Raw genomic sequence first — 18257 nt, 5'->3', positions numbered from 1 at the left:
AAGCGGGCTCACCCAATGTCCGCCGGTCTCTGTGGAACCCAGTTGAAGAAACACAGACTAGCCCACCTCAGCAGCCCTCTAGGATTCCCTCCCCCATCAAAACCCTGTCAGCTGCTCCCGTGAGGGATGAGAAGTAGCCCAGGGGCCCAGGGCTATGTGTGAGGTAAGTGTGCAGACCTAAGGGGGGGGGATTAGCATCCCATAGAGAATGGTACATCCTCATTCCTGCTTGCCTGCTCCTCCCCTCGGACCTCGATACCCAGAGGCCTCCAGGGCCCGGCGTAAGATGGGCAGTCCTGAACCTTCCATGCATTGTCCCCACCCACGTGACAGAAGCAGATTCACTGGGGCTTCACACGGAAGATGAGGCCTTCTCACCAACCCCCATTACATGGGTGGGTAAACTGAGGCCTGGCCAGGGCCAACAAGTTAGGAAGATTCCATCGACACAAGGCTACAGCTCAGAGGGGGTTTGGTTCTCCACCTCCAACACCTAAGGTCTCTATGAACGGCAGGCAGCAGACTCTCGGCACAGCTCCGAGTGGGAAGCAAGCAGCCACTCCCAGGACAGTGCCACCCAACCACCACACAGTGGGGAGCCCTGGTTCCTTGAGGCCCCTCTGATATCAGCTGTGCCATCTCAAACCAACCAAGGGGTCGGGAGGTCCAGTCCTGTCTGCTAACAAGATGAGAACAGGTTTCTTGACCTCCTCGGGGAGGGGCTTCTGATCGTGGGACATGCCACAAGCTGGCGTTGGGGAGATGACATATGAGGACACACTCCTCTTCTGTCATGGGAGGTGCCTGGCTGTCTAAATCAGTGGTTCTCAACCTTACAGCTGACCCTTTAATCCAGCTCCTCATGTTATGACCCCCAACCATAAAATTAATTTTGTTGCTACTTGAGAACTGTAACTCTGCTACTGTTAGGAATTGTAATGTAAAATATCTGATATGGAGTGGTCCCAGGCAACCCCTATGAAAGAGTCCTTTGGCCCTCCAAAGGGTCATGATGCACAGGTTGACAATCACGGTTCTAGAGAGACTGGTGGAGACAATCTCCCCGGGAGCACCAGAGCAATGGACGCTCCACAGCACAATAGGGAAAGGACCTTTCGCTGAGCAAGGACAGCCAGGCCCTCACAGGGTTGACTGGGGGGAGGGGAGGTTCAGAGGACATGCTTCCACCTATACATGCCAGTGTCACCGTGAACTCCAGGCTCTGTCACCCATCCATGGGGCAGATTTATGTCACCTGATGTATGTATGCCCCGGAGCATGCCTGTCATGGCAATCTCCTCCAAGGGAGATGCTCCCTCCAAACCCAAACGAGATGTGGCTCTGGCTTGGGTTAAGTAAAACTGTGTAGACCAACGGCTTCTCGACCCACTAAAACTCAGGGCCGTGAGGGCAACTGGACCACAGTGAAACCCAGATGCAGGGCCACACATTCAGCACCTAGAAAGTTCCAGGCCTTGCTCCAGAGGGCGCTGGGAGTCAAAGGTCACACCATCCCCTCTAAGGACCAACTCTCCTACCTGAGTCAACCACTTCCCTGGCCCTCCGATCCTCGTCCAGGAACGGTGGGGGCCAAGCTGTCTGAACCACCTGTGGGAACCAATCCACCTAATCGGCCCCACCAGGCCCCGGCCATTTGTGACAGCTTCACAACCCATCTCTCCAGAAGTGTTTAATAGCCGAATGCCAGGCAGGTGTACTTGATCATCGGTGATCAACACCCTGCTTCAAGGGACATTGCCTCATCTGCAGCCTAAAGTTCTATTTATGGTTCTAATAATCTCCCTATTGATTGCCAGGACTGTTCTCTAATTATAAATCCATTCCCACCTCCCCCCCAAAAACACAATCAATGTGCACGTAAAATGAGAACCAAGGGCCTTTAAATGTCCACGTTTTATGGCACATAGGCCATGGTCAGGCTTGCCAATGCCTGACCGTCCCGGCACCCTCCCCCATCACCACACCAAAGCGTGAAGACCATCAACATGAGCCTTGCTCGATGTCTGCACAGACCTACGGGCATGGCCAGTCAGTCAGTGGGGCCACCCATACCCCTTTGGGCTAGTGTCTTAGGTCTGAACACATCACCTTGGGCTTCTTTTAGGGTCCAGCTCAATGTCACCTCCTCCAGGAATTATTTCATTCACCTGAACAGTCAGGGGTATCTGCACCCCACCCCTGGGTTCTGTTCCCCGCTCCTCAGGAAGCTGGCCTCCCTTCAGTATGGTAAGGGCAGAGTGATCAGCACGGTACTCCAACCCCAAGGACAGATGGCCTCGAAAGATGAGCCCCTCAACAAAGCCCAGGGACAAGCTCCAGCTGGGGCCAAATTCCCAGCACAGCCCACATCCAAGAGCAAAGTCCAGCCAGTAAGTCGAACCGCAGTCAAGACAATGGGAGAAGCCTTCCTCACATGGGAGCTTATGTCAACACTGCCCAGTGGCTCTGGAGGCTCTGCGCACCTCTGCCCATCTCCTTGAAATGCCACGGAACACACAGACCAAGGGTGAGAGCTGACCAGCCCACCTCAGGGACTTTGCCAACTCCCCAAACCTGCAGAGCTAGCTACTGTGTGCCTGGAGCGCACACCTGAAACTCTACCTCAGAAGCAGGGAGCTTGGTAACACCTACAGGATCCTCCGCTGCCGGCGCTCCAGGGAGAACTAGGGTGTTGGGGGATGGGGTGGGAGGTGGGGGAACGCTATTCCATGTAGCCACAACACATGATCGACAACAGTCTGTCCCTGCCCAGCTTCATGTCCCCCTATCTTGCCTCTTCTCCTGTAAGCCATCAGTGCCTCAATCCTGGGAGATTTATGTATACCTTCTCTACCTAGAGGATTCTTCCCACTAAGGTCACCAACGGTCCAAAGTACATTGCCCTCCTGCTGGGCACTGTGGGCCCTCAGACTAAGTCCTCAACAAGCAGGTGTCTATGCCCTCAGCACGGTGCCCCTGGAGAAGGGGCTACATCGAGCAGGGCTCCTGCAGAGTTCTGGTTGGGCCCTGGTGGTGTCAGGCCCTCCCAGGGTCCAGTCATAGATAATCTGTACTGAGGGAACATCTAGGCCAATAACGCGACTCTCTCAGCCTCCACCCTGGGACTCCCTGAACCAGGTGGAAAACGGGGGACACGGGATGTTGGAGAGACTGCAAGAGACATGACAAGGTGCATGTAGACTATGTCCCAGAAAACTACTCCTGGCCAGGGACTTCAGAGATGGATTAAGGGGCGCCAGGCCTTCAACCTAAACATCTGGGAACCTCGCTGTGTATACTCCAGGCTCTGTCTTCTGTCCACGGGGCAAGTCTATGTCACCGAAGTTGTGCCTCTGGGGACAACCTGCCATAGTAGCTTCTCAAAGGATGATGTCTTCGCTAAAACCCAAGACCAGACAAAACTCATCCCAGGAATCCTTGGTTCTTCCATGAGCCCACAGCACCACAGGAGATCTAAGAAGGAAAGTTAGCCAAAAGCATCCCTGACACCCCTAGGCTTGCAGTAGGCCCCGCCAATACCATGGTACAGGGCACCCAGATGTGGTCGGGAGCCTAAAAGGGAGTCAGTTGGGACCTAGTAGCCCACCTACCCAGATCACTCACCAGACAAGTGGGTGGCAAGAAGCTGTTGACCCTTGAGAGGCTCCACACACCCTCCAGGCACTGCTGGGCCTGAATAGTGACTGTGCTCAATGCTCCCCCGAGGCCTGCTGGTGCCACAGACACCTGGACACTGGGGCCAGGTGGCCAAGCTGTTGCCTTCCTCCTGTCAGGTCCCACAGGGGGCTGCCTCCCCATGAGGCCCCCTGGTCCGGGTGAGTCCCTAGGGCTGGGAGCCACAAGGCCTCCTCGGGAAGCATCAGGGTCCTCGTGGCTGGCAGGGGTCTGTAAGAGGCGCAGAGCTTCACGTGTGAGCTGGTGCAGATGCGTGGTGCAAACGTCACAGCGGTTCTCAGCGTCAGAACGGCATGCTGGCTGAACCCCAGATGCCGGGAGCTTGTCAAGCAGCAAAGTAGAGAGGCAAGGGTCCTGGGGACAGCAAGGGACAGCCATCAGTGCTCAGGTACACAGGGAGCCCATCACCCCAGCTCACGTTGTAGCCAGAGCGACACTATCCACAACATTATTATGGCCCAAACAGTTTCATCCACATGAGCCCAGCAGGAAGATAATTATCAGAGTTAATAGCAAGGTTCCCTGAGCCCTTGACAGCCACCCACCTCCCCACCATCATTAACCATGCTGGTTTACGGCTAACAAGACGCGGTTGTAGCTCCCTGACAACCAGCTAGTGGGGAAAAGCACCGGTCCAGGACCTGGGAGGAGGCTGGCCGGAAGCGGCCTCCAGGCTCCCTTTCCCCTGCTTTTCTCTCATGGGGCAGAGACCCCATTCCTGTTGGTAGAGGCTGAGAGCACATTGACAGGGTACAAGCATGGATGGGTCTCTTGGCCGAGTGCCCCGAGTGAGTGTGGCCATTTCTAACCCTGAAAGCAGCAGGGATGGCATACCTGGCTCATTGTCCTGAGCAATGGGTGCCCAGAGACACTGTCCCGAGCAGGACAAGAAGAGGACCCTCAAAGCAGACTGCAGGTCAGGAGGATAAGTTTCCCACCCAGAGGGAGAACACCTCCCTGGAAAGACAGTGTCTTCCAGAAGGGACATACACCCTGTGTGGGAGCACATCTCCCACAGAGACACTGAGGCTGGGCTGGGCTCAGAGTGACCTAACTAGAAGAAAACAGCCATCCTGATCCAGGCCCAAAGAGTACAGTCCTTAGAGAAACACAGCTACAGCCACCACCCTGAGGAGAGCCCAGAATCATTTCTCAGAGGTCCATTCCACCAGCTCCAGCCGTGGTCTCTTTCTGCCCGGTTTCAGCCAGTTCCATACGCTAAGCTGACCATACAGGTTCTGAGGGTCTTCTCACAATGCCTGACTCCAACACAGCAGCCTCCCGCAGATATACCCATTTCTCAGACTAGAAGGCTGAGGCCAGTCGTCCCACAAAAGTGTCTTATTTATTCCAGAAGTGCATGTTTCCTCAGCGTGCCCAGGGGCTGTGCTCACAGTGCTCAAAGCAGTGAAGGCTGTGGCCAAAGCAGCCAATATGGTGAGAGGCAAGAGGCCTATCATGACTAAGGTTTTTCTTCCTTGGCCCCCTTTCCACCCAGAACCCAAGGTAGATCAGTGTCGTGGCTGCTGCCTGATTTATGGGCTACTCGGTAAATTCTGGATGGTTTCCAGGCTGAGAAATGCCCGGCTGGCCGGTCAGGTTCCCATTAGCTGATGCCCCTGGAATTCACCAGGCTCAAGCATACAAGGGGGCCTTGTAGGACAAGAGAGATCCCCAGAGATGACACAGGGGTGGAGGTTGGGGTGGAGTGATCCCAGCCAATGACCCGGACCCACCGCGGGTCGAGGGCAGGCTGGCCTGTTTCCAGTCTGGCTCTCCTGCTAATTTTCCACTCGGCAGGAGGCTGCAAAGGGAAGGAAGTGTGGCCTGGTGCAGCCATTAGCTCAGCTTGAAAAGCTCCAGGCTAGAGTCCAGACCCAGCTACCCTTTGTTCTGGGCCCTCTGAACAGGCCTGGAGGCCTCTGCCGGCCTTAGGGGCCACAGCAGGAGGCGAGGATGAAAGCAAAGCCTGTAGATTGGGCAGAGGGGAGGAGAGCCCACTAGCCCCACCCACACAGCGAAGAGCAGAAGAGGTCATTCTGACAGGAACCAAGAGGGAGAGGAAGTGGACCACCATGTTCAGGTCCCCACTGAGAAGGTGGCCAAAAGTCATTTGCTCTGCTATGCAGTCGGCACCAGGCTTCTCAGACAAGGGGCCTTCCTCCCAACAGCTGCCTTGCACCCCCTCTGCTGCATAAGCTCCTAGTGGGCCAGAGCCCTTGGCCAAGTCCCAGGTTGGGTAGCCAAGCACCTCTTTTGTATAAGCACCCAATTCAGTGTTTTTGGTCCCCTTATCACCACTACCCATGTTAGGGGTTGGGGGGATGCTAAGACCTTAGGCTACCTTAGGCTCAAACACACTATGTTGCACTTGGGGTGGGGCATGGGGACCATAACCACAGTGCTGAGGCCCACAGAGAGTGGCCATGGGACTGGGTCCTTCAGAACCACGGCCCACTCAGGAGAGGCCTAAGACCTTGTCTTTGGGAGATTGAACAGAGCTGAGCTTCCCATAGTACAGTCAAGGCTCCAAGGAGAGGACAGACAGACAGACAGACAGACAGACAGACACACACACACACACACACACACACACACACACACACCAGGTTCCAGCAAGGCCTTCACTCAGATGGACAAAGGTCTTGTGGCAAAGCACCAGATTCCCCTGCCCTGGCCCCCTCAGCCACCAGCAAACCCCCGCTTGTTGGAACTTCCTCTAGCTGTTAAGGAGCTCAGCACACAGTAGGGGTGGAGGGGGAACCCAGGAGGAACTGTCAGGACCAGGCTTCCTTTCCCAGCCACCCCTGCAGCTCAGTGTCCAGGAGCCCAGTCCCCCAGGGGTCCTACCTAGCCCAGGTTCAGGATTTTAGCTCAGAGTCTCCAGCCATTGGGCCTGTTACTTCTGAAACCCATAGCTTTCAGATAGACAGTAATTACTCCATTGCAAAATATTACTTTTAATTTCCGCTTTATGATCTAATTAAACAGATATTTTACTTGTGCTTGGGAAAAAGTATTTTTCTTAATTTGATTCAATTTAGCACTGTGCACAACCCACCCATCACGCGGTGGGTTTTAGGGAGCCTCCCGTTTAAAAATGATGACGTTTCGTTTTTGGTTGTTTTTTTTTTTTTTTAGTTTGTTTCTTTTTTAATTTTGTTTCTGGGGTCTGCAAGTTGCTTTAAGTAATCTTTTTATTTTATCTCAGAATGAAAGACGTGTGTCCTGGCTTCAGGGCTGGTCAAGCTTCACCCAGAGGTCAGGGCAAGCGCAAGCCCTCCCTGGGCCCTGACAATTATCCATTTCCACAAAGGGGATCCCAGCACCCATGCAGGGCCAGTGAAGGCTAGGCCTGAAATGCCGACACTCCTGACACCCTGGAATGGCCCACTGCACCACCACACAAGCAACCTGTGACTACCTCAACCTCCCTTCCTTCCCAAACAAAGCATTCTGGGCTATGACCCTTGCATAGCAACTGTTTCCGGAGTTGACAACAGGTCCAGGAAGGGACTCTCAGTGGCCTGCTGTTGAGGACATTCCTATGTCTCGTGCAGCCTGGCAGGATGGGTCCAGGGCTCAACTTTCCAGCCTGGAAACTGGCAAGCACACCCAGGCTGTCCCAGTACCCCACCCTACCAGGCACCTCCATAAAGGCCCAGCCCACCCAGCACTGACCGGCACGCCACCCACAGCCCTGTGCCAGGAGACGCCCAGCTGGACGACTCAGGACAGAATCACTCATTGAGAGCTTCCCCCTCAATAGCCACCCTGTTCTCCACGGGGAACCCCCACAAGATGCTAGAGACCTGGGGAGGCACTAAGAGCCTCAGCTGTGGGACACAGTGGCTAATCAGGGCTACCTAAAGGGGCAGACGCGCTACCCTCTGACTCAGAGTCCTGGGCCCTCATTCCATGGCACAGGTGACAGTCACAACTAGGCAAAGCACAAAGCCCTACGTGCCTCGGTTTCCTCCACTGGACCACAAAGCGGCAAAGCATCCCGAGACTGCAAAAGTTTCACACTGCCAGGCTAGGGCACACAACCTCCTCAAACTGGACCACACTGGGGTTTGCTCATGCCTCTGGAGACAGCTGAGCACAAAGCAGCTGATACTCACCTGGAAAGGGACATGTGCATAATCTGAAGTAGGCCCCTGCTATCCAGTCCCTGGGCAGAGTCCTGGAGACCATCACATGCAGGTGGCCACAGACGGGCCCCACCCTTTATCACCCTCCAACAGGGGTTGCTTGGCTGGACCTGGGCTACAGCTATCCAAACCCCAGCCATGGCCTCAGGGCCTGAATGACACCCCCAAGAGCTGCCACCTTACTGGTGGTTCCCAAACCTGTCTGCCACCTCTGTCTGCCTGTGTCTGAGCTCCAGACATACCCATGTCATAGCTGTGATGCCAAGTCTCTGCTTACACCTGCGCCTTCCCGATAGGTTTGAGTGTAATAGGCAGATACTGCAGGCCTCGCCTGCCCAGAGCTGCCCTCTAGGCTCTTGGCACTCTGCTCAGGAGGCTTCCACGACCTCTCTTGCCACACCAGAAAGGAGGACTAGGTGCCTGCATGCTCAGAGGTCTTTAGGCAGCATGCTGGTCCCAGCCTGCTGTACCAGGAATCTGGGGTGCTCTGGCCTTTCTATCTTCCAGCTTGTACCCACCAGGTCTTAAGGTACCTATAGAAAAGGAGGAATCCTGATCCCATAAGAGATGCCAACCCATATCGTCCAACACCAATCACCTGCCAGGCAGGACCCACTCTCCCCCTACCCATCCATCACCCTACAGACAGGCCGGCTAGGCCCCTGGTGTCATCCAGAATCCAACACCGGACACTTGACAAAGAAACTGAAGCATTCACCTCAAGCCACACAGCCTTCGCAGTAGAATCAAATGAAGCTGCCTCTAGGGTCCCCACCCCCCAGGCCTCACCCCTTCCAGCCTCCCTTTAAGCCCAGCCCCCTCTGCCTGTGCAGATCAGGTTTCAGGGTCTGGAGAACAGAAAGCTGGAGTCAGACCTGTGGATGCTTCCTCTTGTGGGAGCAGACGTGGGGAGAGAGGCAGACAAGAGCAAGACAGGCCTAAGGATAGCACTAAAAACAAAAGCACCGAGTTGGCTTTAGGACAGCCTCTGGAGTTCCACGCAAGCTGAGCCTACGAAACCGACAGGAAGGAACCCAAGGCTGGGCTGCCGGGAGACAGAGCTGGGCCAACAAAACAGGGGGGGGGAGCCCACCCAGCAGTCCAGGCCCCTGAACACGAGGTCCAGCGTGGCACGCTCCACCCGGAAACAGGAGACAGCTCAGGCTGACCCTGCTGCCGGAGTCAGAGGTCAAGCAAACAGTCGGCAGAAGCATCCATCTGAATCTGGACGTGGCCAACACCAGGCCTGGCCCTGGGTTACACATGACTAACAATCCACTAGCACAGGGACCTGCAAAACCTGCCTGCAACAAGATGAGGCTGGGGGCCTCTCCCAACAGACAGCCTTGGGCTTCCTGACCACAGAGGTTCACATCTGAAAGATGATGTCTGTGAGGATACAGTGTATCTATCTGCAGATCCATCCACTACTGAGAGACCAGGCAAGGGTTCAAAACCAGGAGCAAAGGTGAGTCCACTCCTCTTTGGGCTTTGTAGGAACAGATGGGTAAACTGAGGCCTCTGGTTCCTGCTGCAGGCTCCCCTTGCTCATTGCTCACTCCAGTGGGAAAGGAGAGACTGAACTCAGCAGTGGCAGAGGCTAGACCACCCACCTGGCTGCTAGCAAGAATCCACAGGGCCAGGCCAGTCTTACCCACCTGCCCTGCACTGTTCAAGTTCCCCATGATATGAAACAGCGAAGCTAGACCAAGGCGAGCTCACCCAGGTTCTGGAGCACAAAGACCTTGTGGAACAATGTAAACTAAAAACCTTGTGACTAATACACAGCCTAATGAACCCACTATGAACCATCACTTCCCTTAGAACAACAGTACCACAAGGTTGGTTGTCTGGAGTTAGGAGACCTACTGTGAGCTTCCTGGCAGGTTAAAGTAAATAAGAATTAGACCTTCAATGAATTTAAGACAAGAACCAGCTCCTCCCTCCCACCCCCTTTTCCACCTACAAAGTCCTTCCGGGACACCAGAGGGAGGTTTTGAAAATCCTACTTCAAACCATAGCAAGTCCCTTCAGTTTGAGCCACTCAAAGCGCCTGGAGATTAACTGACCACTCGGTTCTCGCCAGGCTTCATGTATGACAGTCAGCCGTCCTGGCAGAAGACATGCATACACACGCACGCGCGCACACACACGTCTACCTCAAGACAGGATATTTGTGCCAGGCATCCCAGGCATTCGAAACAACTACTCCAACACTGCCCCAGCAGAAGTTCAAAGGGGAAAAAAAAATCACACCCTTAAGCCTAAATCCTTCCTCAAGTATCCCCCTGCACCCCAATACTGAAAACCCCAGGCCAGCAAAACAGGTAAGAAAGACCTATTCATTGCCACAAACTGAGAGAAACAGAGAGGCCAATCCAAAGAACTTCAGAAGCCGGAGGGTAAGGCTGGGGCTACTAGGCTCCTCCTGGTCCCACCTAGACCCCAGAGTAGCATAAATCTCTGAGCACCACCAGTCTAGCCCCTGAAAAGGACACCTCCCTGCTGAGTCACCTCATCCCCAGCCAGCCAGCCCCGGGGGAGCTCCAACCCCTCTCACACCTCCCCTAGCTGACACCTGGGCTCAGCTGGGAAACAGTGCTGACGCCAGGGCCCCACCCTGCAAGGCCCGGGGCACATACTGGGCCTAGCTCCAAACATCAAGGAAGGTGGCAACCTTGAGGGTGAGGGGCGCTAACTATCCCAGGGAGAAACTTCCGAATCAGAGGAAAAGGAACCAGCCTCGGTCTTACATCACCCGGGGCCAGAACCATCGTGGGAGAGCACGGTCTGACCTCCCCACGAAACACAATGCAATCAGAGCTGGGACCTGTGCAGCCAGAGCATGCATGCCCTGCCTTTCCAGAGGCTTGCTCCCAGTGAGAAAGTGACAAAACGCACCCACAAATGGTGTCAATGAAATGCGCACATACCAAGCCACCAAGGCTAGACAGGGAGGGCAGCAAGGCTCAAGGCCCTGACCCTCACGAACTGGCTCCTGTGCGTCTAGAGGGTCCATGGGAACGGGAGTCATAGAGGAACCAGCACCAAAAGATCTAGCCTTTGGCAGCCTTGTGCACAGCTCCACTCATGTGGGCAGAGGCTGCAGTAAAGAAACAAGGACCTCGGGAGGCAGGAGGATCAAACTCCTGCCCCGTGATCAGGAGCCCTGCAAGAGTTAATGAGAGTCGATGATTTTCCCACTGGGGAATCATCAATTCAGCTCCAGTATTGACAACCAAAGAATGTCACGGCCCAGGGAGGAGTCACCACCTCTGAGTAACTAACACTTGGGCATCATCTGAGATAACCCCTGAGCAACAGCAAGACATCCTTTGTAAGGGAGAAGGGTTATCATCCTCTGGGGCTATCACCTTAGGGGACACACAGACAGAATCCAGCCCAGAAGCCATCTGAGTGACCTGCATGAGGCAGGAGAGGAGAGTCTAGCCATTCAGCTGTTTAACAAGCATTTACACGTGGCTGATCCACCTGCCCTGACAAAGCTACTGCTTGAAAGTGGTACCCTGGATGGGGAGAGAGGGAAGGAAGGGGTCTGCCGGAACCTTGCACTTCCTTCACTATAGTAGGCTAGACACAGGAAAGATGAGGCTTGGGGACTCAGACAGCAGAAGAAAGACAGACTTGGGCTTTGGCTCTTGGTGGAAGGTGCTATACTACACACCCCCAAACGGATCTCACAGACAGAAATACCAGAAAGGGACCACAGCGGGGAGATGACCAGGTGGGCTCCGATTACAGCATCCAATACCCACAATTACACAAAGACTCTGAAAGAGGATGACCCTAAGCCCACCTCTGTCCTGTGTGCAGGGAAGGCAGGCGACAGGTGACTAGTGTAACCGAGGAAGAGACCAAGAACTCTGAGAGATCCTGCCAGGAGGGTAAGTGTCTGCTAGAAGGAAGGGAGGCCGAAGGTTAATGGAGACAAGCTTTTCACAGACACAGGATGCTATCAGGCTGCTTCCTTGGGTCCCACACCTCCTTCTTATGCTGAAATTAGACAATGGTCCCCAAGCCCAGGATTCTAACTACCCGGCCAGGGTCCCCCCCTTCAACCTTCCTTAAAAGGTTTAGGTAGACTTCCCTACAAGCTGTAAAGTGCTGTCCTCATGAGAGAGTTCCTGTTCCCACAACCAAAATGAAGAAGTAGGAACACCCCCCACCCCGATCCTAGCTCTCCACCTTAAATTCTTAGCATCATCTTGGCCGCAGCTCCCTGTAGCCCACACTGGCAACACAGCAGCGGTACCCACTGAAATCCTGGGCTCTGGGTACAACACGTGTGCCTCAGGGCATTTGATCTCTTTCTAGAGAGAAAGGAACAGCAATGCCTTCCTATCCTGAGCACGGCACCCCACAGTCAGATAGCATGACCAGAACAGACTGAAGCCTCTTTGTGTGACAAAACACACAGTAGGTAAGACGTTTGAAGCCACACAAAGCCTTGGCCAGGACACTGGTTTGCCCAACAGACCCCATTTAGGACAAGTAAACCTTCACTGGGGGGGCGGAGGAGCAGCTTACATCAAAAGCCACACGCAGAAACTTGGAGCTGGGACAGCAGTGTGAAAGGAGAAAGCCACAGACTCCATCGATGGCTCCCAACTCCCGCCAATCCACTACTGTGACGAAAGGCAGCTTCCTTTCCTAGGACTCTGTCTGTCCACCAGTGAGCCTGGGGCCAGGCACAGCACAGGCAAAGTACAGACCCAGAGAGGAGGCAACTTGGCTCCTAGGTCAGCTTGCTTCCTGAAGGGCCTCAGGAGCACACCCCAAGGGCCCTCTCTGGGATCCTCCAGGCTTTCTAAGATCCAGGGCTCAGCAAAGGCTGGTTGCAACTAGCAAAAGCCAAACAATACCCATGGTCAGTCACATCCCATGCAGGTCCACAGAGCTAGCTGCTCTGAGAGGCTCTTAACGTCCCTACCACAGACAAGCCAAGGGACCTGGAGAGGTGCCCAGAACAGACACACCTGATTGGTATCCACCATATCTGACCTGACCCAGAGGAAACCAGGGTCTCATCCTAACCACAGCAAGGCGCTGAGGGCGGTATTTGGACAGGATAGGGATTACAGGCGCTTCCCAAGGACTCCTTTACCAAGGCTGAAGGTCAGAAGCAGCTTCCTGTGGAGACCCCCACACCCCTGCCTTGCACACTTCCAGGGACCATTGTTCCTTGGAACAATGCTCCCGTTCTTTACATGCCTTGCAAGACTGGCCGGAAAGCCCAGTAGACTCCTCTCCCACCAGCACTTGCCAGCCATGCTGCAGCCTGGGAAACCCTGAGGCTCAATAGCCATTACCCGCAGGGAAGGCCTAGGCCCAAAAAGCAGAGAGCCAGGGCGGGACACAGACATTGGGGAAGTGTGGGAGAAGGATGTCCCCTCCACAGCAGCAGAAAGGGGCCCACTCTCACCTTTTATGCTCTCTCTGTACAGGCATGCCAGTGCTCAGATGCCCAAAGTGCCACACCAAGACAAGCTCTGCCCTGAGGGAAGTCCTGGTCTTCCCCTTTCCTATCCCTCCCAAACACAGACTGGCTCCAGCTGTGGGACATCTGTGGCTAGGAAAAAGAAATTTTACCCAACCCCCTAACATGCAGCAGGCCTCCTAGGGTGAGGTGCACCAGCACACACTCTTGCAGACTATGGCATGGGGGCCTACCATGCTCCAAGCCTCAGCCCCAGCCCCGAAGATTCCCAAGTTCCAGCTCTTCCTTGTCTGAGGTATGGTCTGAAGAGGGGTCACTTACCCGGAGGGGAGTCCCGGGCCCGCTGACCAACTTCCACGCTTGTCGTTTGAGCTCCACGAGCTTCGTGTGGCAGTGGCGGCACCACCCGCCACCACCGGCAGAGTGGCCCTGCTCTGCGCTGGCCCCCGCACCCTCCGGAGCAGGGCGGCTGCTGCATGGGTCTTGGTCGAGCCCGGCGGGCAGCCTCTTGCGCGGGGATACCTCAAGCGGCGGGGGCTCTCGAGACGGGTTGCATTCAGCCACCTGCGGGGGGGTTGGAGATGGGACAGTAAGCCCAAGCCTTCGTGCGGCGCCACTGCGGGACTCCACGAGGCGGACTCCATACCCAGTCGCTCACGCCCCTAAAGCCACGCTCGCACAAAAGTTAGGGCTCTGAATGCAACGCCAGGGGTCCCTGGCGAAGAAGCCCCAACCGGACGCTCGCGGCCCCGTCCCGCTCCGCTCCAAGCCCCACCCCTAGAGGGCGCCGTACACCCCGCCAGCATCCTCGTTGTTCTGGGCTCTGAACCCGGTGCCAGCGGAGCCCGGCTGCCCGCTCCTAGCAGGGCCTTGCGTACCGCGGGCTGCACCGCACACAAGGAGGCGCCGCGGCCGACCATGGCACGGACGCAGGAAGGGATACGTTGGCTCTCGGGGGGCAGTGGCTACGTGATCCGGCCCAGCGGCACCCCCATGGCCAGGCCTGCTGCTCTGAAGTTGGCAGAGCAGGCGAGTGGCGGAGCACGCCGTGGACGCGGCTGGCTTGCTCCGGGACAGGCTGGGCGGGGGCTGGGGCGGGCCAAGGCTTGTAGGGGGAGGGAAAGGGGCGGGACGCTAGAGCGCCGCCCCCACCCTATGCAGAGCCAAGTGGGCGGGGGTCCTGCTCCTCCTTGCGGCCCCGCCTACTGCTAGGACCCCAACCTGTTAGTTGAGTGCTGATGCGGGAGGGGCAGTGGGGGCTGCCGAGACCCAAGTTACGCGCGCGCATGCGCTTCTGTCCCTCCTGAGCAAGGATGGAGTGCGCCTCCTGGGAGGCACCCAACACTCTCGTCACTTTGCGAGCGGGAAAACTGAAGCTTTCGCCCAAGGTCGCACAGCAAGGAAGCCGGTGTGGGGGATGGGGGTTAATGAAAGGGACTGGACCCCGGCCAACGGCTTCCGCAGAACACCCAGAGCACTTCGAGTGTGTCTGACCATGCTTTGGCTCCAACTGTCTCTCATGGTTGAGGGTCTGCGTTTCAAGAAGTTACAGTGAGCGGCTACAAGCTGTCTGGAAGTGTCCTTGCAGCCGCGCCTGGGTCTGAAAGTGGATTGCACGCTGAGCCGCCTGGGAAATGGGAGGGAGCGAAGCGGCTGGCCCTGGGGGTGTGCCGGACCTGTTGTCTGCCGGCCTGGCTGGCAGATGGGGAGTTAGCTCCGGAATTAATTGCCTGTTTGTCTCCGACCGGGAGGTCTCCTCGCTTCCCCAGCGACCAGTTGCTCTCACCCAAGTCAGACCCCAAATGTCACCATCATCTGAAGTCGCTGGGGACTCCGGCCCCAGCTCTAGAACAGCCCGAAACCCCAGATTGGAGCTTGGCGGGCGCTGCGGCGAGGCTCCCGTAACACAAGCGCCACCTGCCGGCCGTCCTGCGCACAGGGTTCGAGGGCGCAGAGATAGGACCACGCGTTCTGAGCGCAGAGCTTTCTTTCTGCTTGAGGTTGAGACTTGGGACAGGGGCGATTCAAGGAAAGACCCTGGCCGTACATCCCCAGAGCAGTCAGACCTTCGTCCAGTATAGGGCCTGTCAAACGACCTCTCCTTTCTTTTCAACTCCCCTTTCCCCATCCCGACCCTGCTTACTTAGCCCCCCACTCCTAGGAACTATTGGTCAAGAGTGGAATGAAGACCCGGGTTTCCAGGTCATCTTTGACTTAAAAGAGTCTGTAAACACGACAGAAAGTCATGAATAAACTGAGAACGGGCTCCCCACTTTCTGCAACCCCCACGCCTCCAGGCCCTTCTCAGACTTGCGAAGGAAGACAGGCAGGCGTCGGCCCACCCTGGGATCTGGGTAGCCTCAGGCACCACCCTCATCAGTCCACCCCTGCAAACACTACAAACAGCGTCACCCCGCCCCTCTACGGCACTGCACACCCAGGACCCTGGAGGCTCATGCATTGTTACACACACACAAACATACACACACTCCTCACACGGACACCCAGAAGCATCACCCAGGGATAGACCACACCCGCAACTTCACTTCCCCGCACTAGCGCGGCTCTTCAGAAAGCACACTCTACATTCGAGTTCCCAGAGGACACAAAAACACAGCCCCGCGGGTGCACCAAGCAACTGGAATGGTCTCAGGAACTCAGATCACCTCCCCCTAGCCTTTTCCTTGCCCAACCGTGCAAGGTGAGAACCGGGATCTCTGCTCTACGCTCTCCTCCGAGGAAGATCGCTGCTCTAGGCTTGGGTTCCAGCGCAGCCTTGACTAGAGAGAATCAAACAGCAGCAGCCCGGGAAAGTGCAGTCTCCGTGAGAGACACGGGACTCCGCCCGGGACCTGCCGCGTTTTCGCGGTGCTGCGCAGCAAAGTCGCGGGACGGCGTCACCACTGCCAGCACGACCCCGCGAGCTCTCACCTTGCCTCGCCGCCGCAGGAGGTGACTGGTGAAACCCAGGATGATGTCCGAGTCCAGGCAGAGCGAACCCATCTCCAGCAGGCTTGGAACCTTTCGGGGCGCGCCGCGGGGCGGCTCGGGGGATCCTGGCAGCGCCATGGAGGAGTGGACCGTGGACAGCGGCCCCGAGCGTCTCCCGCCGCCGCCGTAACCACCCCGCCCGCGCGCTCCCTGGCCGCGCGCCCGCCGTCGCCGAGCCCCGCACGGCGCCCGCCGCCCACCAGGCCCCCAGTCCTCGGCGGCCGGCGCCCCCCAGCCTTGCGCTTGCTCCGCGCCGCGCGCCCGCGCCGACAGCCCCGCCCGCCCGCGCCGACAGCGCCCCCTCAGCCCGGGCGGCGAGCCGGACACGCGGACCCGAGTCGGGGAGAGGTGTGTAGAAGAAAATGGGGGACCAAGACCCCACCAGGTCTGTCTGCACCTATCCGACTTTCGCGACCCGAGACACCAGGACGTTTTGCGGTGGGCACTGGCACCAGGAAGGGACACCACAAGCAAGTGGTGTCTGCAGATAAGGGGCATCTTTCCAGCTTCACACTATCCTGTCCTAGGCATCTTGGGGTCCGGTCTCCAAAAAAAAAAAAAGGCAGACTCAGGGAGGGAGGCAGATGACTGGGTGCTCCCAACACTGCACGTGCTCCAAGGCACTTAGACCTGGGGCAGTGTTTAGGAACTCTTGACCCCCAAGCCAGCAGCGAGGCTTTGCTTGGACACAAATTGTTTCTCTAAAGCCTTGGGCGGGGGTGGGGGGAGATCACAACATCTGGGCGGAGGGTCAGTCCGGGAGAGAACGGGTTGCCTAAATAACCTAACCCCGCCCCCCAGGTCTTTAGAGGGAGGGGGTATCGGAAACAGGAAGCACAGGCAACCGAAACAGGACCTGGAAAGGCAGCAGGTACAGGAAGGACACATCTTTAGAGGCCAGGCTGGGCTGAGACTCCCTGTACCCTCCACACTCGACTACGGAGAAGCACAGACTCCTGCTCTGGGATCCTTGGCTTGACTCCCAGGTGTGACAGCTAGAAATCAGTGTCCCAGCCTGCCAGGCCAGGAGCCCTGTAGTTCTGCTTCCAGCACGTTAGTCTAAATGCCTTGGACAGGCCCACAACGACAGCTGCCCGGTGTCTGCCAAGGCTTCTAAACCGGAAAGAAAGAAGAGGGACTATGGACCCGTCTACTCCAACAGTCATCCACAGTCTGGGACAGAGATCAGGACAAGCCATTAAAGGGAATAGAGACCCTCCTCTGGGCTCCGGTTTGGGAGCCCGGGCTCCAACAGGAAATCAGGCTTTCTCTCAGAGAAAGACTCCTGTCTTCACCACACCCCACCCCCACCCACCCAGTCCCCTCCCAGCCCCTGAACCTTGGGAGGAGGCCATCCACTACCTCTGTGGATTGATTAAAGTCATTGTAAGGGTTTTTTAACATTTAATTTACCAGGTCGAGGCCTGGGCAGAGCTGTCCCCAGGGAAATCTAGGCCAAGGGAACTAAACAGAAAAAAACCTCCCACAATTGAGTGGCGTCTCCACAGGATTAATTGCCAGAGCCTGGCCTCCGATCAGGCCACACACAAGATATTTCAGGAAGGCTGCAGTGGCCGTGTTCCCGAAATGAGCGTTTGGGGCTCTGGACCTCACAGCCTGCTGGTGGTGTCTCCTTCTCCGGAAGGCACTTTGAGGTAACATAGTCCGGTACCTCTACCTCCCACCCTTCAGACCTTTAGGAGAAGAGGCGCCAGCTCTAGACCAGCTCCCAGAATGGGCATTAGAAAATGCAGTCCAGGCAGGGTGTGCAACACTGCCAATTCTAGAAGCTCATCTCCAAGAACAGCGGATGAACTTCTGGTAGGACCAGGGAGTCTGTGGAATGAGAGGACTTAGGGTGCTGTACAGGGACAGCCTGGCATTAGTGTGGCCTCAGCTCTGCTCCTGGGGGAGGCCAGAGAGTGGCCTTTGCTTCCTTTAATGCCATTGGGTGTGGG

General features: G+C 56.5%; 1 protein-coding gene across 2 annotated transcripts in view; it reads right to left on the bottom strand.

Moving 5' to 3' along the window:
* KIF26A (kinesin family member 26A) overlaps nucleotides 1–14285 on the bottom strand; it is a 33858-nt gene extending 19573 nt beyond the window's left edge. For both annotated transcript variants that reach the window (XM_080931314.1, XM_080931315.1), the window contains exons 1-3: nucleotides 14187–14285; nucleotides 13630–13872; nucleotides 3625–4050 (exon numbers count right to left, since the gene is read on the bottom strand). In XM_080931314.1, the coding sequence (XP_080787440.1) occupies nucleotides 3625–4050; nucleotides 13630–13872; nucleotides 14187–14228 (711 nt within the window). In that variant the 5' untranslated portion in view covers nucleotides 14229–14285. The remainder of the gene's footprint in view (nucleotides 1–3624; nucleotides 4051–13629; nucleotides 13873–14186) is intronic.
* Between the last annotated feature and the right edge of the window lie 3972 nt (nucleotides 14286–18257).

Source organism: Micromys minutus, assembly GCF_963924665.1.
Source record: "Micromys minutus genome assembly, chromosome: 1".
In the NCBI taxonomy this organism is placed as follows: domain Eukaryota; kingdom Metazoa; phylum Chordata; class Mammalia; order Rodentia; family Muridae; genus Micromys; species Micromys minutus.
The sequence above is the reverse complement of the archived record's forward strand: the minus strand, read 5'-3'. Positions and strand labels throughout refer to the sequence as shown.